The 23,035-nt window shown below is 45.3% G+C and overlaps 1 protein-coding gene across 1 annotated transcript in view; it reads left to right on the top strand.

Moving 5' to 3' along the window:
- SLC9A6 (solute carrier family 9 member A6) overlaps positions 1-23,035 on the top strand; it is a 2,005,079-nt gene that overhangs the window by 1,319,175 nt on the left and 662,869 nt on the right. Inside the window, exon 7 of the mRNA XM_044057306.1 lies at positions 4,654-4,794. Within this exon, the coding sequence (XP_043913241.1) occupies positions 4,654-4,794 (141 nt within the window). The remainder of the gene's footprint in view (positions 1-4,653; positions 4,795-23,035) is intronic.

Below are 23,035 nucleotides of genomic sequence, written 5' to 3'. Positions count from 1 at the left end.
GTCCATTAGTTTCAGGCAGGGATCTTGCACTCCCAGTGTCCCAGGTTCAGCTGTTAACCCTGACATAGGTGGGTCACTTGGGAGAGGGAAGATTGATGGACAAGGAAGGAAGGCAGTTGGATGATCTCCCAATAGATTCATCCTTAAGGGAAGATGAGATGGGTCAGTCCAGTATAGAAACAAAATAGAAGGCCACACTAAGGGGTTCAAGTAACAGCATGCAGAAGTATGCTTTTACCCAGGTTTCCCCATTATGTGTGCTCTTAGGTTAGGGTATAACTATTAAGAACCTTAAACAATTGTGCAGGTAAGTACTGGGATAGCCAATTCCCATTTCAAAGGTGAGACTCAAACCCTGTTGCTCTCCCTCAGAAGAGGAAGATAAAGCATCCAAAGGTGGGTAGGGAGCCAGACGATGGTGCTTCTGTGACTGATAGTCCACCTGGGCTCAAACTTGTTGGAGAAGAGGTGCCCCTGCACCCTCTTTCGACAACTGAGTCTGTGGTCAAGGTCTCTGGTGAGATATCTTTGGAGACTACCATATGATCAACTCCCTCGACATCCATTCAAGCCGAGTTAGGGCATCAGATGGTTCTGGAGCCACTAGGCAGCCACTGGCTTCCAACTCCCATTTGAGATCTTTGGACGGTAAGGGCATAATCCCATGAGGCAGCAGAGAGATCTCAGCAGACCAGATGCAGGCTGCAGCCACCCACCTACTGTCTGCACCAACCCCAACTGGCAACACACCCAGGACCAGGCCCAAGACTAAACACAAGAGGGCTGCTTTAATCTTGACCCAACCACCATCACAAACCCTATCCACAGGACCTTGTCAGGTTAGCTAATCTTGTAGCTTTCATGAGATCTAGACTTCTGGCTGTGGCAGGTTCCCTGCCCAAGGAACTTCTCCTGCCAAAGCAAAGAGGTGTCTTTGACCTCAAGATTCCTGTGATTCCTTTGACTCCGATGAAGATGACCTGGTATATGGGACTAACAGTTTGTCAGGGTCATTTGCCAACCGAGTCAGATGACACATTTGCTTCAGATTAATCACCGGAGGACTTTAACTTTGGGGTGAAACTGCACAAGATTAGAGAGTGTTAAAATGTGGGAAGCTTAGGACAGCTACAATCAAAGAAAAGGGACAGAGTTTTGCCTTCCTAAGTATACTCACCTGACAATCCCTCCAAGTCCTATTGGTAGTGAATGATGTCATGTAGAATACATCCCAGCAACCCGACTACCAGACCCCTTACCCCAAGTAAAATGACCATTTTTTTCCAGGTTCCTGGATTCTCATAAGCATATTTTTAGAAACCCATTGTGGACCCTGGGGTGATTTCCTCTGGGACCAAGGGAGCCAAGGGCTGCACCTCTAAAAAAAAATCCTTTGTCCAATAACAACCATTGACAGTTTTGGGGAAAAAATCCTGGTCCTTTCCTGATTCTGACTCAAAAGCAGAAAGACCATGGCTGTAACAAGAAGGTTAAAACTGAACCTAGGACTAGGTGTAGTGGGTCCCAGCACCAGGGAGAGCAGACTCAGAAAAGCACCCCCTTCCCCCTCCCACAAAGTCCCGCCTTAGCCCCCATACAAAGCTAGGGGGTAGATTATCTCTTCTTAAATCAATAGTAAACAATCACTCAAAATTTGTGGGTCCTAGAAATAATCAGGACTAGACAGAAAATGTAGTTTACTTTCCTATGCTGCCATTTTAAAGGGATGGCTCAGAGAGAGAGGCTCATATCAAAGATGTCCTAGCACATGGGTATATAGAACCAGTTACTGCAAAAGAATCAGGAACAGATTTTTACTCCAGAATGTTTGTGGTTCCATAAAAAGACTGGTCGCAGAAACCGAATTTAGACCTGTCAAGGTTAAACAAATTCCTGGTGGCCCTCACATTCAAAGTGCGTACTTTATAGACCCCTTTTTCCTACGATCACTCCTCAAACACTCATGGTCACCTCGGACTTGAAGGATGCTTACCTCCACATCCCTGTAGCAAAAGAACTCAAGGCATGCCTTCATTTCAAGGCAGGTAGGGCCCACTAACAATTCTTTTGCATTGCCCTTTGGCTTGTCTACTGCGCCAAGTGTCTTCACCAAATCTCTGGCTCCAGTAATTGCTTTCTGCAGGACTAAGTGCATGCAGATTTGCCTTTATTTGGATAACTGGCTCATATATCCAAACACTGTGGAGGAACTGTACTCCTCTGCAACTGACCATGGCATACCTGTTAGACTTGAGGTTATCTTTATGTCACTGTCAAAAATTCCAACCTCTAATTCTTCAACAAATTAGTTTTATTGGGCGCTGTGCTAGTTTCCAGCAGACAAATGACTTTCCTGTTTCAGGAGAAGATACTGTCTGAAACACACTGCCTCAGAAAGTTGATTCAGGAGGAATTTATGGACAGGAAGTTTTTGAGAGCACTGAGAAGCGTGGTCTCCTGCTTCCTAATGATGCCATTAGTAAAGCCGCATATGAGGAAAATACAGTGGTACATGAAAGGTGTGTGGTATAAGCACCAACACCCACTGAACTTCAAGATCATATTCTGTTGTAATGAATACGTTTATGCAAACGAAACTAAGTATTCCCCTCCTCTTGACAGGTAAGGCCCAAGTAATCACCACAGATGCCACAGACTTGACTTGGGACACCACACAGATGATATGAGGGTGCAAGGCAGGTGGGACAAGTTTTTCATTAAAAAAAATCCTATCAGTTTGAAGGAAATTATGGCATTTCTGAGGCCTCATGGCATTCAGACAAAAGTGGACTCCAGGCACTGTTTTGCTAAGGACAGGCAACACCACAATGATGTGATTTAAAAACGGAGGGGTGTACCCATTCCTACTCCCTGTGCCAAACAATCATGCAGGTTTTCAATACAGCACAGGAAATGTGAATAAACCTTCTGGCTCAGTCCTTCCCAGGAGAAGGCAACAGTCTAACAGACCACTTAACCAGGTCAGTGACAGACCTTCATAAATGAATGCTGTAGAAGTCTGTCTTCATGAAACTCAAGACAAGTTGGGTAGAGGTAGACCTTTTTTCTTCAGCTGAAGACAGATCAGCAAGCTTTGCTCAAGGGCTTTGACCACACTGAAGCTGGTAGGGTGAATGGTATGATTCTCATCCCTTCCATCCAACTCCTTAGCAAGGTTGTCCTTTCTTCTCAAAAAGGCCAGGAGACCAAGCACCAGAAAGTCATACATGTCAGAGTGGAAAAGATTCTCTCACTGGTGGCAATTCAAGGGGCAGAAAGTTTTATAAGCAAATGCCCCCCTTGTTTTATGCTACCTGGCCATTTCTGATATACTCCCTGTACAGCCTCCTTTATTTTCCCACCTCGCAGTGAAGCAATTTCATCTAAATTTTATACTTGAAAAGCTCGCCATGCCTCCCTTTCAGCCTGCAGCCTTACAGGACATAAAACTTACAACCTGTAAATATTCTCTGTCATATCAGCTAGCACTGTTTCAGAGCTTTAAGCGCTTTTGTATAGGGAACCCTTTCTCAGGTTTCACAAGGATAGTTTTCTTAAGAACAAACCCATTCTTTATCCCAGTAGTAGTCATGGATCTCTCTCTTAATTAGGCAATCTACATACCTGCCTTCTTCACTAATCCACAGAGCAAAAGGGGAAGAGCTCTTCACTCCCTGGATGTGCACAGGTAACAAAGGTTTTATTTACATCAGGAAATCTGTCCAGTTACTTGTATGCTTTGCAAGTTGCAAACAAGGGAGGTCTGTCAGTAAACAAATTATTTGTTAATGAATTTCAAACTGTGTAGTATTTTGTTAAAAGCACTATAGCGAGAGGGTGCCTGAGCATATTAGGGCGCATTCCACCAGAGCTACAGCAGCCATCTATATCTGGGGAGTGTCTACCCAATCTGTTATGGAAACAGCAACCTGGTTATTGATACATGCTTTCTCCATACACTCAACTTCTCAAGCTGGAGCTGACATTGCCTTGGCAGTCCTGTAAGGGCATCTCCACATTTTAAGGTACTCACTGACAACCCCTGTTTTTCTATATATTTTTCTAATCCTCCCAAGTGGGAAGATTAAAAAAAACTACACATCTGCACTGTGTCACCATACTTCACTGCAACAGTGAAGTATGGTGAACATGGTGCAGATGTGTATACTTACCATAAATGTAGATGTTCCAGTAACCTTCCCTCCCACCACCCCAGTCTGGGTTTGTGGTAGGCTTACTTTCTTATCTCTCAGGTTCCCTCCCTTGCTCCCAGCTTATTCCCTTCGGATCCCAGGGATCTCTCCCAACTGAGGATAGTATGGGAAGGTTGTGCCCTCATAGATGTTTAACATTTTTAGATATTCTGATTTTAGAATAAAATGACATATATTGGTATGTGCATATATATTATTTCTTTCTCTGAAGAGGTTTCTGAACCACAAAAATAGGCTTCATTAAGGAGAATCTCATTGCTTTTCAACTAATAGAATTAAAACCTAGGTGATGTTTATCTTAAGCCAGTATTCTAGATTTAAAAGAACTTCCATGCCTGAGACATGTCTTTACAAGGAGGCACATGTTGTTAAATAAGAGATGTCCGAGAAGAAACAGTGCTGTATGAGTTATTTTGTTTTCTTCTTCTTAACCCACTAGGTCAATTGTAGCGTATCAACCAGCTGGAGACAATAGTCACACATTTGATGTATTGGCTGTTCTCAAGTCTTTTGGGATTTTCCTGGGAGTCTTCAGTGGATCCTTCGCATTGGGAGCTGCAACAGGAGTAGTTACTTCACTAATATCCTTTACTTTGCCACTGCAAATGAGTGTGCATATGCTTGTGGATTTAAGCAAAGAGAAATGTTATAATAAAAATAAATGTAACTTGTGGGTTATACTGTGCTGGCAGGGTTTTGTCTTACTCCACTAAGTAAATTTTCTTTTTCGGCTAGGTAGCTTACTGCTTCAGAAAAGATCTGATTTTATGGTTTTGTTCTAAAGTTTCTTCTTAGAAATTGTGTTTTCATTTAGGTTTCCCGTACATATTTGAAATCATACTATAATACTTGTGCACTTCTGGAAGTCCATCATATTGATCATTTATGCAATAGTCTCGCAATACAAGTTATATACTGTACAAGATATAACAGACAGACTGCTTCCAAAGCTTCAGAGGCAGTTTCCATGTACTAAAATGGTTATTCAGCGTGAGTTGAGCTGAAGAAAGAGTGGTTTGGATGCCAAGGCCTTCTGAGCTTTCCTGCTGCCAAAGAGCTCTCCTCTTTATAGCAGTTCGAGGATTAATGGCTGAATACTTTTTATCAGGCAGGTGTGTTCCTTTCAGGGGAAAACACTTCCACATTTAACTTTTGTGACAGTAAGTGAACTTTTTGAAATTATAAATGTTAAGCTAGGGAAACATGTTATTGACTGTCATGTGACTTACAGTAACTTTTAAATAGGAGCATTACTTTTTATTGTTTTGGAAAAAGATTGATCTGAAGTAGTTTACTTCATTTGTCTTCAACCTGTGGGTCTTCAGATCCGCTTCAGATCTGATGCGGCCGCATTTTCCAGCTATGGCTCCGAGCTCCAAGCACCTCCCCTTACTGATAATGCCTCCCTGTCTCCCCTCAGATCTCGTTTGCTGTCTTAGAGTATGCAGCGTGGTCACTGAGCTCCAGCGTTTTCGTTTTGGCCAGGTTGTATTTTTGGTCTGTTTCTTAGCTATTTTTTTTCCTTTGTTTCTCTTTGTAGCTAGTGAACAAAAAAAAAGTAAAAGTAGTAGTAGGCCTCTTCTATCTTCTCTTTCCTGCCTTTTCCTTTATGAATGTGTGTGTGTGTGTGTGTGTGTGTGTGTGTGTGTGGGGATACTGAACCGGCTGATGGGATGGCTGAGGCCCCGAAGATTGGGTTAAAAAAATGCAGTGTGTGTCTATAAACTTTCACCGGCTGATGGCTACACTCTGTGTGTGGTTTGCTTGCCCTCCTCTTCTGGAACCGCGGTTCCCTCTTCCCCTGTGGGAAAAGCAGCTGCTGCTTCTTCCACCCCAGCCTCAGGGACTCTCACTCCCGCCAAAAGGCCTGGGGAGGAGGATAAATCTAAAAAGGACCGGCCTCTCAAGCAATCCCCCGACCGCTTGCCACAGGCCGATCCACCACCGAAGACCAAGCCTGTCTCTAGGCCTGCTTCCCCTCAGCTCAGGTCCCTGAGGTTTTTTACCTGAGCCAGAGCTTCCAACTAGCCGATCACGTTCTAGGGTCTCCCTCACACCACCGACACTCTCGTTCTGCTTTGCCGGCATCCTCTCGCTCCACCCGGAGCCTTTCGGAAGCAGAGATGGACAAGTTGATGTGGAGGTTCATCCACACCCTGATTCAGATGGGGGTCTTGCCGGGGCTGTCTCCCACTGGCTCCTTTCTACCCATGTTCTATCCTATTACTCCTCCGATCTGACCTTCGGTTTCAGAGTCGTTGGATCCGAGAACGGTTAGAGTGCTAGCGGTTGACTTGAGTGTGTCTGATCTGACCAGTTCGGTTCCAAGCACTTGGAGCCCAGAGCCTTGGGGTCAGGTCCGAGGGGGTGATGTTCTTCGTGTTTCACTGTTGCTGTCATCACACTTGGGTTATCTGCCTGCAGGTAGCCCTCAGTTGGCCCAAATACCAGAGTCTTTGGATTTCTGTGTCTGATGCTGTCGCCTCTTCCATGACGTCAGGTTGTCAGGGGTATAAAACTTGCAGCTGATGCCATTACATCAGTCTTTCTTGCCATGGAGGAGCCCAAAGCAGAAGCAGTTCGCAAGTGCCGGTCGGCCGCTTCCTGAAATTTTCTTTTTTCGAGTTTCAAACCTGAAGTCTTTTAAAGCTAAGTACCCCGTTGGGGATCCTTTTTTCTTGCTCTAGCCGATGTCAGAAAAAGTTAACAATTGTCTTGCCTGTGGAAAACAAATACCTCACACAGATTTTCATTCTTACTGCGTCACCTGTTTAGGCCCGGACCACTGCGTCCCTCACTGTCGGCTTTGTGCCTTGTTTAATGCCTGAACCATTCATCATCGGGCTATCTTTGTCACTAAATTCTTTCACTCTTGTTCTCTGTATTCCAAAATGGCTTCGATAAGCCATCAGACTATCGATCTTCCGGAAAAATGTAAAGATAAAGACAGATAGACCACATAGGTCTAAAACTACCAATGATGCTTCTGTTAAGCTAGTCGTCAGTCCACCGGTACTCAGTGAGGTGCCTTGGCAGTCCCTGATGCCCACTTCTACAGATTTTCAGGCCTCTGCTGAGACCCATTTGGAGTCTGCTGTGCCGCAAGATGCTTCTTCGACTATGGAACCTGCGGATGTCTCTACCTTGGATGGGTCTGGAGCCGCTGTGCAGGCACCGGCTTCTGAGGGTGTATTCTGACCTACTGATGTTCATATTAAACTGACAACTTCGTTTTTAGCTAAAACTACCGAGTTTCTTAGGTTCAGAGTTTGAACTTTGCCTAGAAAACAGACTACCAAAGTGCATGCTCAAGCTCCCATGCCAGAAAAACAAATGCTTAGAATGGCTGAAGACCTTATTGCTCTAATTAGGGGAAGCCAGCCTTCCCCTGCTAAAAGACAAATAATTGAGTTTTCTTCTGATTCTTCAGACCAAGAGTCCAATGACTCTGACCCTTCTGATTACCAGGACATACCCTTATCAACCTATGAGGAGTCAGATGCAGAGGAATCCATCCCTCTGCCTCCCTTCCAGAGGATTTTTCTTTTGGTGAAACCTTGCATACTTTGAGAGCATTTCTGCTGGGAATGCCAGGACTATCCTCTGTCTAAAAAGAGACTCATAGACTTTTTAGAGTTGCCTCAGCACAGGCCTTTAGCTAAAGTTTATATCACGTTATCGAAAGATGAAAATAGCAAACACTATTTCATCAAACCTAAAATATCTAAACCACATAGTATCGAACATTCAGAACAGCAAATTTTTTTCCTTGGGGAAAAAATTTGCTATTCCAAAACACATACACACAACATGGGAGATAGGTTTACCCCGGGTATCACTTCTGTGTCACTGTTAGACAGAGGCACAGTATACTAACCTCGAAAAAGGGCATAGCAAAATTCATTTAAAATGGGTGGCAAAAGCCAAACACACTCTGGCTAGGCTTATAAATGCCCTAGGGCAGATAGCCTAGTATGAACCTATGAACAAGCACACCAAAAAAACATCAGTCCACACATACACTTACAATCCTACAACTAACCCTACACTAAATTGTACATACACTATCTATCCACTTACCTTAACCCAAACCCTAACCCTAAGGTCCATCACTATCGCACACTCACCTAACCCGCACCCCTAACCCTAACTCACATAACCCACGCCCTAACTCTAACTCACCTAACGCATGCCCTAATCTTAATGGCCACACAATCGCACATTTACCTGAACCCAACCCGTAAATTTCCACCATAGCGCTGAAAATAACGAAGCCACATAACCGGCCAACCAAATTCTTTCCCTAGGAAAGAATTTGGTGTTCTGCAGCTTCGCTCTTTTTAGCCTTCGCTCAAAATGAATCGATATTAGAACATTCGAAGTTTTAAAACTTAGATGCTCTGATATAGACCCTTTAGTTATACCCCCTGTCCTGGATATCGTATATGATGTCTTCATGGAATCCAGTCTTACTCCTGACACTTTACCACCGGCCCCTAGAAAACCTGACAGGTACTACAGAGTACCTGATTCTCACAAATTTCTCTAAGAATCCTACTGCGGATCCAGAGACCATTTCCCAAGGACCTAAAGGCATTGAGGCTACTACAGCCAAAAACCCTACCCCTTCAGACAGGGATTCAAGAGTCTTAGACAGATTGGGTAAGAAGGTATATTCCTCTGCAACTCTTGCCATCAGAGCTTTGAATTGCCAGTTTCACATGTTGAAGTACCAGCAACATTTTATGGAGTTAATTGAACAAACGATGGTATTACTTCCGGATTGTGCAGAAAGTAAAGATTTACAAGAGTTAATGAATTCTGCAAAGCGAGTTAGTAAACATAATTGATTGATTTGATTTTGATGCCTTAGAAGCATCTTGCAGGGCTGCAGTCACTGGGCCTGTACTGAGAAGGGATGCTTGGCTGAAGGAACAAATCTTGCCAGATCATGTCAAAGCCAAGTTACTAGACGCTCCTTTAAATCAGGACCGTTTGTTTGGCACCAAAGCAGACGTTCTTAAAAAGATGGAGGAAAAAGCTAAATCTATGCTAACTGTCAAAGATTTCTCACAGGTGCAGCCACCCAGATTCAGTAGGCACTGGCCTTCTAAAAACTGGTCCTTTCCAGCCCCTCCCATGCCTTCTCAATCCAAACCCAGGGAAAACAGACCACCAAGACTACAGTCTCAGGATATGCAGAGATCTAAACAATGGAGTGCTTCCACCTCTAACACAGGGAGTGGTAAGCCACCCCGTTATTGAAAAAGTTCACAATGACTTTTCAATTATCCTTCTCAGCCATGCCCAATTACTTGCGCCCCTAGGAGGAAAACTTGCCCTTCATGCAAAAAGCTGGATGTCCATTACTCAGGACCGATGGGCCCTAAACATTGTATCCCAGGGATACAAATTCTTCCATTCTCTGCCAACCCCAAGCGGGTTGCCAAACCTTCCTTCAAACCTGTGGGCAGAGGTTCAAAAGCAAGTACTTTCCCTTCTCAATGTCAGGGATATTCAACCTGTTCCAGTAGGACAAAGGGGACAGGGTTTCTACTCCAGACTGATGTTCTTCGTGTTTCACTGTTGCAGTCATTACATTTGGGTAATCTGCTGGCAGGTTGCCCTCAGTCGGCCTGAATAACAAAGTCTTGGGTCCTGCGTCAGTTGCTGTCTCCTCTTCCATGATGTCAGGTCGTCAGGGGTATAAAACATGCAGCCAATGCCATTTTAATCAGTCTTTCTTGTCGTGCAGTGCCCGAAGCCGAAGTAGTTCACAAGTGCTGGTTGGCCAACTCCTGAAATTTTCATTTTCGAGTTTCAGAACCGAAGTCTTCAAACTAAAGCCAAGTACCCCGATGTTCATCGTGCAATACAGCTGCAGTCATAACAGATGGGGTTCTCCTGCCATCAGGCGGGTCCTCGGTCGGCGGAATTCCAAAGTCTAGGTCCGGCGTCGGTTGTCGTCACTTCTTCCCTGACATCAGTGTGACAGGGGTATAAAGGAACCAGCCGACGCCATTTTCTTCAGTCTTTCTTGCCGCGCGGTGCCCGAAGCAGAAGCAGTTCGCAAGTGCCGGTCGGCCAGCTCCTGAAATTACAAAATTTGGAAACCGAAGTCTTCTTAAAAGCTAAGTACCCCGTTGGGGAAACTTTTCTTGCCTCAGACCAATGTCAGACAAAGTTAATAATTGTATTTCTTGTGGGAAGCAAATACCGCATAAGGATTTCCATTCCCTCTGTATACTTTGTTTAGGCCCAGACCACGACGTCTCGGTCTGTCGCTTTTGTGCTACTTTCAACAAACGTACTATTAAACGTCGGGCGGAGTTCGCCCAGCGTTATTTTGGGAAAGCATTTAACTATACTATGTCGTCGGATACTCCGACTCCGGTTTTGTCTAAAAAACACAAAGACAAGGACTGACACACGAGGTCCGCGGCTTCTACCGACACCACGCCAAAGCCGACTACACGTGGTCCGGTTCTCAATGAGGCGCCTACGCAGCCCCTGATTACCGACACTTCTTTGACGGTGTCTCCTGTGCCCGAGGTCGCAGGCTCCTCGGCCCACACCCCGACTACAGATACCGAAGCCACTCTTGGCGTTGAAACTCAGAATGTGGACAGGTCCACCTCCACTCAAGGTGTCTTCAGACCTTCCTCTTCTTTCTCCATCAAGGCTTTCACAAAGTCTAAAGCAACCATGCACTCTAAGAGACCAGCTACACAGGGCCCATCTCCAGGCCCCATGCCTAAGAAACAGATGCTTAAAATGGCTGAGGATTTAATTACTCTAATCAGAGGTTCTCATCGCCCACCGGACAAAAGGCCCAGAGTGGAGGAACATTCCCCCTCCTCTGATCAGGGCTCCATTATTTCAGAGCACTCTGATGATGAGGAACATTCTTACTCCCCTTTTGAAGACTCTGATGCGGAGGAGTCCATCCCTTCTGTATCCCCCCCCCTGAGGATTACTCATTTGGGGAAACTTTGCATACCTTAAGGGAACACTTCCACTGGGAAGGCCAGGATTATTCAGATTCCAAGAAAAGGCTCAGGGAATTTCTCTTGTTACCTCAGCATAGGCCTCTGGCTATTCCTCCTGTCTTGGACATCCTAGATGATGTTTACTCTGAGGCCTGCCTTAACCCGGACTCTCTACCTCCAGCTCCAGTTAAGCCTGACAGGTACTACAGGGTTCCTGACTCACACCAATTTCTTTACAAAAGCCATGCTGCTGACCCAGAAACCATCTCACAGGGCCCCAATGGAGTTAAGGCCTCCATTGCCAAAAATCCATTGCCTTCCGAGAGAGATTCCAGATCCTTAGAAAGGTGGAGAAAAAAGGTATATACCTCGGCTACCTTATCCATGAGGGCCTTAAACTGTCAGTTTCATATGCTAAAATACCAACCGTTTTTGTTATCACAATTGAAGAGTAAAATGTCACAACCTGAACAACCAGACCTGAAGGAGTTGCAGGATCTGATGCATAGTGCAGAACAAGTGGGTAAGCATACCTTACAATGTGGTTTTGATGCTCTAGAGGCCTCATGTAGAGCTGCTGTTACAGGATCAGTCATACGTAGGCATGCCTGGCTCAAGGAACAAGCCTTGCCTGATCATGTCAAAGCTAAATTACTAGACGCCCCTCTTCAAAAGGATGTACTATTTGGTGCAAATGCTGAGGAGGTATTAAGGAAAATGGAGGAAAAGGCTAAATCAATGCAAACTGTGAAAGAATTTCTACAGGTTCAACCCCCACGTTTTAGTAGAAATTGGCCTTCCAAAAACTGGTCCTTTCCTGCCACAGACAGACCCCAAAGAGGCAGATACAGGCGCCCGAGGGGCAGAGGACAATCCCAAGGATCGTATAGAGGCAGACAATGGCAAGCTCCTACACAAAGTGGTGGTGAGGACAGCTCGCAATCTTTCAGAAAGCAAACCCAATGACTTTCCCCTTTGCATGCCAACCAGGTTTCAAATGGCAGCCCCCTTAGGAGGAAAGCTGGCATTATTCTCAAAGAATTGGCATGTTGTCACAAAGGACAAATGGATCCTGGACATTATAAACAGAGACTACAAATTCCATTTTCACACCCTTCCGAAAATGAGAGGCATGCCAAACCTGCCACACAATCAAAGGGCAGAGGCACAAAAGCAAATTACAGATCTCATAAACATGAAAGCTATTCAAGAGGTACATACGCACGAACAAGGTTAAGGTTTTTATTCCAGGCTATTTCTGGTGCCAAGGAAGGGAAAAGATTGGAGACCCATTTTGGATCTATCCATCCTAAACACATTTCTACTCGTACCAAAATTCAAGATGCTCACTCTACAGCAACTTTTTCCCATGCTGGGCAAGGAGTCTTGGCTGGTAACATTGGACCTCAAGGAGGCATACCTGCATGTCCCAATCAGGCAAAATTGCAGAAGGTACCTCAGATTTCTTGCAGGTTCAACCCATTATCAATTCTCTGCATTGCCCTTTGTCTTATCTACTGCGCCCAGAGTATTCACGAAATGCCTGGCATCAGTAATTGCCTACTGCAGACTTCAAGGGATACAAATATACCCCTATTTGGACGACTGCCTGATCCAAGCGGACAGCAAGCACATTCTTCTGAAACATCTGGCTTATGTAATAATGTTATTGAAATCTCTGGGATACACAGTCAACAAAAAGAAATCAAGGCTAATACCCTCTCTGAAGATAATTTTCCTGGGTGCCAAATTGGACACAAACACCCAGATGGCCTACCTCACGCCAGAGAAGCAGGGGCAACTAATACAATACTTCAGAACACTAGCAAATTGCACCAGGCTGACTGCAAGGAAAATCCTGCAGGCTCTGGGATTCATGGCATCTTGCATCTTACTAATCCCATGTGCAAGGCTGCATATGAGGAAACTACAATGGTACCTGAAAAACATATGGTCTCAGCACAGCCACAGTTTGGAAACAATAATACCACTAATTCCATTTCTGCAAAGGAATTTCTGTGGTGGGCTCTAGCATGTCAAACAAACGCAGGTCTTCCATTCAGCAAGCCTCAAGCAAATCAAGTCATCACAACAGACGCCTCGGACTACGCCTGGGGGGCGCACATGACAGATCGGTGCATTCAGGGCAAATGGTCCCAAAAAGAAAAGCACCTTCACATCAATCAAAAAGAAATGCTAGCAGTAATAAATGCTATTATAGCTTTCAAGGACCTTCTACAACCAGGTCAATTATTGATAAGAACGGACAACACCACAGTTATGTGGTACATAAACAAACAGGGAGGAACACATTCTTACCCCCTATGCAGACTGGCCATGTCACTTTGGAACATGGCCATGAAATTACAAATGGAACTACAAGCACAGTACTTGCCAGGCAAGGAAAACACGCTGGCAGACAACCTAAGCAGGAATATGACAGATCCACACAAATGGAAATTGCATCCAAAAGTTTTTACAGAAATAATCCAAGAATGGGGAAGGCCAGACATAGATCTCTTTGCCTCACACAAGAATCATCAATTGACAAAATTCTGCTCAAGGATCTTCCATACAAAGGCCTGGAGAGTGGACGCTCTTTCTTTCAGTTGGACATCAATGACAGTTTATGCCTTCCCTCCTCTTCCTCTGCTGCCCAAAGTTCTATTAAAGACCAAAGCAGACAGACCAAAGATGATTCTCATTGCTCCGGACTGGCCAAGGCAACATTGGTACCCACTCCTGAGGAGCCTGATGCATTCCCCACCATGGACCCTGCCTCTAATGCCTCTTCTTCTGACTCAGCACAGTTTCAAAACTCTTCACAGCCAGCTAAAAACACTCAATCTAGCCGCATGGAAGATTCCTTAGCATCACAACAGGCCCTACTCTCCAAGGAGGTGCAGGATGTCATTTTGGAGGCCAGAAGACCATCAACTAGAAAAGCTTACTCCGCAAAATAGAAACATTTTTGTGTCTGGAATGAGAAAAAGGGCCAGGATCCTGGAAAACTGAATTTACCTCAAATACTACAATATTTGGCTGAACTGCTAAGCAGTGGACTTTTTCTCCTCCATTAAAATACATGCCTCAGCCATTTCTGCAGAATACAACACTGATCCACCTTTATTCTCTCACCCTCTCTTAAGACCGTTCCTCAGAGGGGCTAAGAATTTAAGGCCTCCAAGGAAACGACCAATACCTGCTTGGGATCTTAATTTCATTCTGGAAAAATTGACATTACCTCCCTTTGAGCCAGCAATCAGATTTGCAATATTTGTCCTGGAAAACAGCTTTCCTTCTGGCTATCGCCTCAGCTCGTAGAGTTTCAGAACTACAGGCTCTCATGGCTGTCCATCCTTTTATCATCTTCCATCAGGACAGAGTTTCCTTACGAACCAACCCGTCCTTTATGCCTAAAGTGGTATCCAGGGTAGCTTTAAATCAGGCCATACATTTACCTACTTTTTATCCTAATCCTCAAAACAAAGGGGAGAGATTACTACATTCCTTGGACATCCACAGACAGCTGCGTTATTATTTGGACAGAACAAAGCCTTTCAGAAAATCAGAACAGCTCTTTGTGGCCTGTGCGGTAGGAGCTCAAGGGAAGCCAATTTCCAAACAGACAATCTCAAAATGGATAGCCCACTGCATACGCTTTTGCTACTCCTTTCATGGCAAAACTGTTCCTACAGGCATTAGAACTCATTCCACCAGGGCCACAGCCACCTCTGCAGCTTTCCTCAGAGGAGTTCCTACCAAGGATATTTTGGAAGCAGCCACTTGGAGTTCTGTGCATACCTTCTCCAAGCACTACAACCTACCATTATACTCCAAATCTAGAGCAGGCTTTGCCACTGCAGTCTTGCAGGGCATTTTGGCTCCTCCTAGTCCCAACTAGTGCCTAACACCCCTTCTTAGCTTTGGGATTCTACCCATCTGTTATGACTGCAGCTGTATGCACGATGAACATAGTACAGTTTTGTACCTTCCATAAATGTAGATGTTCGAGTGCTAATACAGCTGCAGTCCAGGTTTCCCTCCCTCCTTCCCCTCTTAGGACAGGCCTATAGGCTAACACATCCTCATACAACCTGATTAGGGTTTTCATTTATGATGTATTTGCTTGCAACTACTGTATTTTGATTATATAGCACTGCATTATCACACAAATTTATTATTGCCTTCCTTCTGGGGGCACCTGACATCTGGGGCAAGAAAAACTGAAGAAAATGGCGTCGGCTGGTTCCTTTATACCCCTGTCGCACTGATGTCAGGAAAGAAGCGACGACACCCGACGCCGGACCTAGACTTTGGAATTCGGCCGACCGAGGACCCGCCTGACGGCAGGAGAACCCCATCTGTTATGACTGCAGCTGTATTAGCACTCGAACATCTACATTTATGGTAGGTACAAAACTGTACTTTGGGGAAACATTTAATTTCTACTGTATTCCTTGCCTAGGCCTTGACCACAACATACCTTGCTGTCGGTTTTGTGCTAAATGTAACCAATGCACTATTAAGCGTCAGTATATTTTTGCTTCCAGATATTTTGGCTCAAGATTTAACTACCCAGAAATGTTGTCTGTTAGCAGTCCGACTACCGGAGTTCACAAAAAATGCAAGGAAAAAGACAGAGACAGACCGTAGAGGTCCAAAACCGATGAAGCTTCTCCTAAGCCAGTCACCGGTACTCAGTGAGGCGCTTTCGCAGCCTCTGATACCCGCTACTTTTGAGCCGAAGGCCTGTACCGAGACCCATTCGGAGTCCGGTATGCTGTGAGATTCGCAAAGTATTGAACCCGCAGATGTCTCTCCCTTGGATGGGTCTGGAGCCGCTGAGCAGGCACAGTCTTCTAAGGGTGTTTTCAGGCCTCAACATTTTTATATTAAACTGACACCATCAACAAAAACAAGGTCAAAAACAACTTGTATGTCTAAAAAACCGATGCATGAGCCATGTGCTCAGGCCCCTATGCCTAAAAAACAAATGATCAAAATGGCTGAGGATTTAATTACCTTGATCAGGGGTTCCCAACCCCCCCCCCCCTGCTAAGAGGACTAGGCAAGGCACTGATTATGAATCTTCAGATCAGGTTTCCATTTCTTCTGATCAGGAATTTTCTATCCCACCTTATGAGGATTCTGATGCAGAGGAATCCAACCCATCTGCATCTCCTCCTGAGGATTACTCTTTTGGAGAGACTTTGCATACTTTAAGGGAACATTTTCACTTGGAGAGTCAAGACTTTTCTGAATCAAAAAAAAGGCTTAGGGATTTCCTTCTTCCTCAGCATAGGCCTTTGGCAATACCTCCTGTTTTAGACATTGTTGATGATGTGTTCTCAGAATCAAGCATGGCTCCTGATTCCCTGCCTCGGGCTCCTAGTAAGCCAAACAGATATTACAGGGTTTCTGACTCCCACAAATTTCTTTTCAAAAATCCTGCTGCTGATCCTGGGACTATTTCTCAGGCTCCCAAGCGTGTAAAGGCTTCTACAGCGAAAAATCCTACCATTTCAGATATTGATTCCAGGGCGCTGGATAGATTGAGTAAGAAAGTTTATACGTCTGCAACCCTGGCAATCGGGGCTTTAAACTGCTAATTTCATATGGTTAAATATAAACAGCATGTTATGGGATTACTTAAGCAGAAAATGTTTATTTCTGTTTGTGTGGAAAATAAAGAATTACAGGATTTATTGCATTGAGCAGAACAGGTTGGAAAGCATACTTTGCAATGTGGTTTTGATTCCTTGGAGGCCTCTTGCAGGGCTGCAGTTACTGGATCTTTGATTAGCAGGCATACCTGGCTCAAGGAGCAAAATCTGCCTGATCATGTTAAAGCTAAATTGTTGGATACCCCTTTGCAGCATGATACTCTGTTTGGTAATAAGGCAGAAGAGGTATTAAAGAAAATGGAAGGCAAAGCTAAATCTACGCTAACTGTAAAAGATTTCTTGCAAGTACAGCCACCCAGGTTCAGTAGGCACTGGCCTACTAAAAACTGGTCCTTTCCTGTGTCCAGCATAGCCCATCAGGACAAACCCAAGTGCTCAAAAGGCTCCATATATCAATCACAGGAATCTTACAGGTCAAAGCAATGGGGTGCCTCCACCTCCAAATCTGGAGGTAATAAAACACAACCCTACAGTTAGCAGTCTCAATGACTTCCCTCTACCTTCACCAAGCACTTATCTTTTGGCAGCCACCTTGGGGGGAAACTACCACTTCATGCGCAAAATTGGTAGTTAATAACCCAGGACAACTGAGTATTATACATAGCATCCCAGGGGGTACAGATTTCATTTCCATACTTTGCCAATTCCAAACGGATGGCCGGATCTCCCACAAAACCAATGGGCATAGACCCAGAAACAAGTCATGTCCCTCATGGATATGGGGGCTATTCAACCAGTACCAGAAAAGGAAAAAGGACAAGGATTTTATTCAAGACTCTTCCTGGTACCCAGAAAAGACAATTCATGGCATCCAGTACTGGACTTATCGAGTCTGAACACGTTCCTGGACATTCCAAAATTCAAAATGTTGACTTTACAACAGCTACTGCCGACTGGCCTCACCAACACTGGTACCCGCTTCTAAGGAATATGTCACACCTTCCTCCATGGTACTTGCCTCAAACACCTCATCTATTCTCTCAGCAGAACAGAATAGACACAGCAAAGCCCAATATTCTTCAGATTTTACAATACCTAACTTTGATGCTTGACAAGGGCCCTATCTTTTTCTTCAATAAAAATCCATACCTCTGCCATCTCGGCTCATTACAACACAGAGCCTCCCCTCTTTTCTCATCCACTGCTAAAACAGTATCTCAGAGGGGCCACAAATTTAAGGCCTCCCAGGAGAGCACCAAGTCCTGCATGGGACCTCAATTTTGTGCTGGAAAAACTCACCATGCCTCCTTTTGAACCAGCAGCTACTGCAGATATAACATTTCTATCTTGGAAGACCACTTTTCTTTTGGCAGTTACTTCAGCTAGATGGGTTTCGGAACTACAGGCTCTCATGGCAGTGGAGCCTTTCATTACATTCTACCAGGACAGTGTGTCCCTCAGGACCAACCCTTCCTTTATTCCTAAGGTGGTATCCGGTGTGACTCTTAACCAGACCATTCACCTGCCAACTTTTTTCCAAAATCCGCAGAACAAGGGGGAGCAGATTCTGCATTCATTGGATGTGCCCAGACCACTAAGATTCTACTTAAACAGGACAAAATCTCTTAAAGTCTGAGCAACTACTGGTAGCATTTGTTGCAGGATCAGAGGGGAAGGCTATATCTAAGCAGACTATTTCTAAATGGATAAGCCACTGCATTCGTTTCTGCTATTTGCACCATGGTAAACCTGTGCCCAAGGGGATCAGATCCCATTCCACCAGGGCTGCCTCCACTTCAGCAGCTTTTCTTAGAGGGGTCATAACCAAAGACATTCTAGAAGCTGCAACTTAGAGCTCTGTTCATACGTTCACAAAGCATTATCATTTACCTCTCTTCTCAAAATCTAGGGCAGGCTTTGCCACTGCAGTCCTGCAGGGCCTTATAGCTGCTCCTAATGCTGTTTAGTTCCATCCTCCCATCCATAGCTTTGGGATTCTACGCAAATGTAATGACTGCAATAGTGAAACACAAAGAACATAGTACAATTGTGTACACTTACCATAAATGTAGATGTTCGAGTGTATTCACTGTTGCAGTCCAGGTTACCCACCCGCCATCTCCCATTCTATACCTTTTCTTTTTTTCACTATTTTCAAAAGCCTTTGTGGTGTTTTTGCTTTTAGTTGAAGGTAGATTTTATGTTTCTAAAGTGCATTTATATATTTACATTTTATTTATGTATTTTTTGCTCCCCATTTGGGGGCACCTGCCATCTGGGGAAAGAAAAACTGATTAAAATGGCGTCTGCTGCATGTTTTATACCCCTGACAACCTGACGTCATGGAAGAAGTGACAGCAACCGACGCAGGACCCAAGACTTTGTTGTTCAGGCCGACTGAGGGCAACCTGCTAACAGATTACCCAAATGTAATGACTGCAACAGTGAATACACTTGAACATCTACATTTATGTTAAGTGTACACAACTGTACTTTCCTGGTGCCCAGAAAAGAGGGCTGTTGGCGCCCTATCCTGGATCCATCGATTCTCAACACGTTTCTGGTGGTCCCAAAATTCACAATGCTTACACTGCAGCAGCTTCTCCCAATGCTAGCCAAGGATGCCTGGTCACCCTAGGCTTAAAAGAAGCTTATGTGCACATCCCCATAAGGGAGTCTTGCAGGAAATATCTACCTTTCAGGGCAGGTTCTATACACTATCAGTTCTCTGCACTTTCCTTTGGCTTATCTGCTGCACCCAGAATATTCACAAAGTGCCTGGCTCCAGCCATTGCGTACTGCAGGCAGAGAAATATTCAAATTTACCCATACCTGGCGATCGCCTAATTCAGGCAGACAGTCAGGAATTGCTATTTCAGCACCTGGCATTTGTAAAAAGACTCAACTTCACTGGGGTACACCATCAACGAAAAGAAATCTCAACTGGTTTCCAGTCAAAAAATTGTATTCCAGGGAGCAAGTTTGAACACAACTTCCCAGATGGCATTCCTGACTCGAGAAAAGCAGGTCTATTTGACAAACTACTTCAAACTAAGGGCCACCAAAACCAGGCTATCTGCTAGGAAAATACTTCAAGCCCTAGGGTTCATGGCCTCATGCATTCTGTTAATTCCATATGCAAGACTGCATATGAAGAAACTTCAGTGGTACTTAAAAAGTCTCTGGTGTAAACATTCTCAGGACCTGTAAACAGTGATTCCAATCACACCTTGTCTAAGGGCAGAGTTCCTTTGGTGGGCAGAAGCATGCAACCACAACAAGGGACTGCCTTTCATTCAACCCTTTGCTGCCCAAACCCTGACAACAGATGCATCAGACTATGCATGGGGGGCTCACATGGCAGGCAAATGCATTCAAGGTAAATGGAGCCCAGGACAAATTCTCCTGCATATCAATCAAAAAGAGATGCTAGCTGTACAGAATGCTCTGACAGCCTTCAAATAAGTAATCCTTCCAGGACAGCTCCTGATAGTCAGACAACACTACAGTTATGTGGTACATAAACAAGCAGGGGGGAACCCATTCTTACCCACTCTGCAGGTTCGCCATGGCCCTGTGGAACACGGCCTTGAGTAACCAAGCGCACCTACAAGCTCAATTCCTGCCAGGCAAACAAAATTCACTGGCAGATGACTTGAACAGAAATCTACTGGACCCACTCAAGTGGAAATTGGAGCCCAACTCATTCAAACTTCTAATCCAGAGGTGGGGGACACCGGAGGTGGACCTCTTTGCCTCCCTTGAGAACCACCAATTGAGCAAATTCTGCACCAGGAACCCTCGCAGCAGGGCCTGGAAGGTGGATGTCCTATCCTTCGCATGGGAAAACCTCTCAATTTATGCCTTTTCCCCTCTGCCTTTTCTTTCGAAAGTACTACTCAAGATCAAACAGGACAGGCCAAGGACAATCCTTATTGCCCCAGACTGGCCACTCCAGCACTGGTACCCGCTCCTTCGCAGTCTGACAGCAGTGCCACCCTGGCACCTACATCTCACACCTTCCCTGCTGTCTCAGCAGGAGGGACAGATTTTGCATCCACAGTTGCAAACCCTGAACCTTGCAGCCTTGCTTATCCCCTAAATACACCACCAGCAACTCTCAGTAAGCAGGTGCTGGACGTCATCCTTGAGGCCAGAAGGCCTAGTACTAGGAAATCTTATGCTGAAAAGTGGAAAAGATATTGTTCTTGGAATCATTCTCAAGGAAAGGACACAGCTGTGCCCTCCTTACCTCAAATCCTTGATTACCTAGCAGAGCTGCTCCACAGAGGCCTGTTTTTCTCCTCCATTAAGATTCATGCCTCTGCCATCTAAGCTCATTATAATACTGAGCCACCTCTCTTTTCTCACCCTCTCATCAAACAGTTCCTGAGAGGGGCTAACAATTTAAGGCCCCCTAGGAGAACTCAAACCCCTGCCTGGGACCTTAACTCTGTACTGGAAAAGCTCACCCTTTCCCCCTTTTGAACCTGCTGCTTCAGCAGAGTTAAAATTCCTCTCTTGGAAAACAGCCTTGCTTCTAGCCATTACTTCAGCAAGAAGAGTGTCTGAGTTACAGGCACTAATGGCTGTGGAACCCTTCATCCTTTTCCATGCTGACAGGGTTTCCCTCAGGACTAACCCATCTTTTATGCCTAAGGTGGTATCCAGTATGGCTCTAAACCAGTCCATACGTTTGCCAACCTTCTTCCCTAATCCTCAGAATAAAGGGGAAAGGATCCTGCACTCCTTGGACGTGCACAGATAGCTCAGGTTCTACCTTGACAGGACTAAACCTTTGAGAAAATCTGACCAGCTGCTAGTCAGCTTTGCAAAAGGGGCAGAGGGCAAGGCCATTTCAAAACCACTAGGGCTACTGCCACCTCTGCAGCATTTCTCAGGGAAGTCCCTACCAGGGACATACTGGAAGCTGCAGCCTGGAGTTCTGTACACACCTTCAGGTATTAACCACTTACCTCTTTTTTTCTAAATCCAGAGCTGGATTTGCTACAGCAGTCTTAAAAGGCCTGCTAGCCAGCCCTAACACTTCTTGACTGCCTCCACCCTTTCTCAGCTTTGGGAATCTACCCAAGTGTGATGACTGCAACAGTGAAACACGAAGAACATAGTACAGTTGTGTACACTTACCATATATGTAGATGTTCAATTGTATTCACTGTTGCAGTCCTGGTTTCCCTCCCTCCAGCCTCCTAGTATTCTCTATCCTTTCTACCCATCGTCTTTATGGCCATTTATTATGGCAGTGGTGTTTACTTTTTACTGGGGGTGTTCTACACCATATAATAGCTTCTTATTTTGGGGGCTCTTGACATTTGGGGCAAGAAAAACTGATGTAATGGCGTTGGCTGCATGTGTTATATCCCTGACGACCTAACGTCATGGAAGAGGCGACCGCATCTGACGCAGAAATCCCAAGACTCTGGTATTCGGGCTGATGAGGGCTACCTTCAGGCAGGTAACCCAAGTGTGATGACTGCAACAGTGAATACACTCTAACGTCTACATTTATGGTAAGTGTACACAACTGTACTTTCTCTGCTCCGAGTCTGTCAGAGAAGAGCATACCTCTTGGCTCCAACAGGCACAGCTCCGACTCCCCTGTCGGGTCAAGGGGGGAACGGCTTCTGAATTTGCCCGTTCCCCCTCTGCATTCAACGTGGTGTAGACTGCTCACGCAGGGTCGAGGCCTCAGACTATCTCATCCTCAGAATCCGTCCTAACCCCCCTGGCTTTGAGTGTGGTTCCGATTATCTTGCCCTCTCAATGGCAGTCCATAGCCATAGTGTCCCAGGCACTTTCACTCTTGGAACAACCTGTTTGCGAGGCCTTCCCAGACAGTCCCCCTGAGGAGACCCCCCACAAGCATAAGTGCAAGAGGAAACACTTGGACTCTCTGCCAGAGTCCCTCATGGAGGACACGGACCTGGATGTAGGGGAAGGTTCACCAAGGTCATCCCCCCAAGGATGTCTGTTTTGGAGACATTATGGAGATCCTTCGCCAAAGGGGGGTGGTCCGTCCCAAAGCCGACTTCCTCTGAGTCGCCGTTTCTGGAGGCATTCGGCTCTGGCCCATCTACCTCTTGGGTGTCCCCTCCGGCAGATCCACTTGTGGAGTTAATAACATGTAGGGCTTGGAAGGAGCCGGACACCGTAGAGGCAATTCCAAAGCATCCAGACAAGGTTT

This window comes from Protopterus annectens, chromosome 15.part0, assembly GCF_019279795.1.
Source record: "Protopterus annectens isolate FY-2018-M chromosome 15.part0, PAN1.0, whole genome shotgun sequence".
Lineage (NCBI taxonomy): Eukaryota > Metazoa > Chordata > Ceratodontiformes > Protopteridae > Protopterus > Protopterus annectens.
This window is presented reverse-complemented; position numbering and strand designations above follow the sequence as displayed.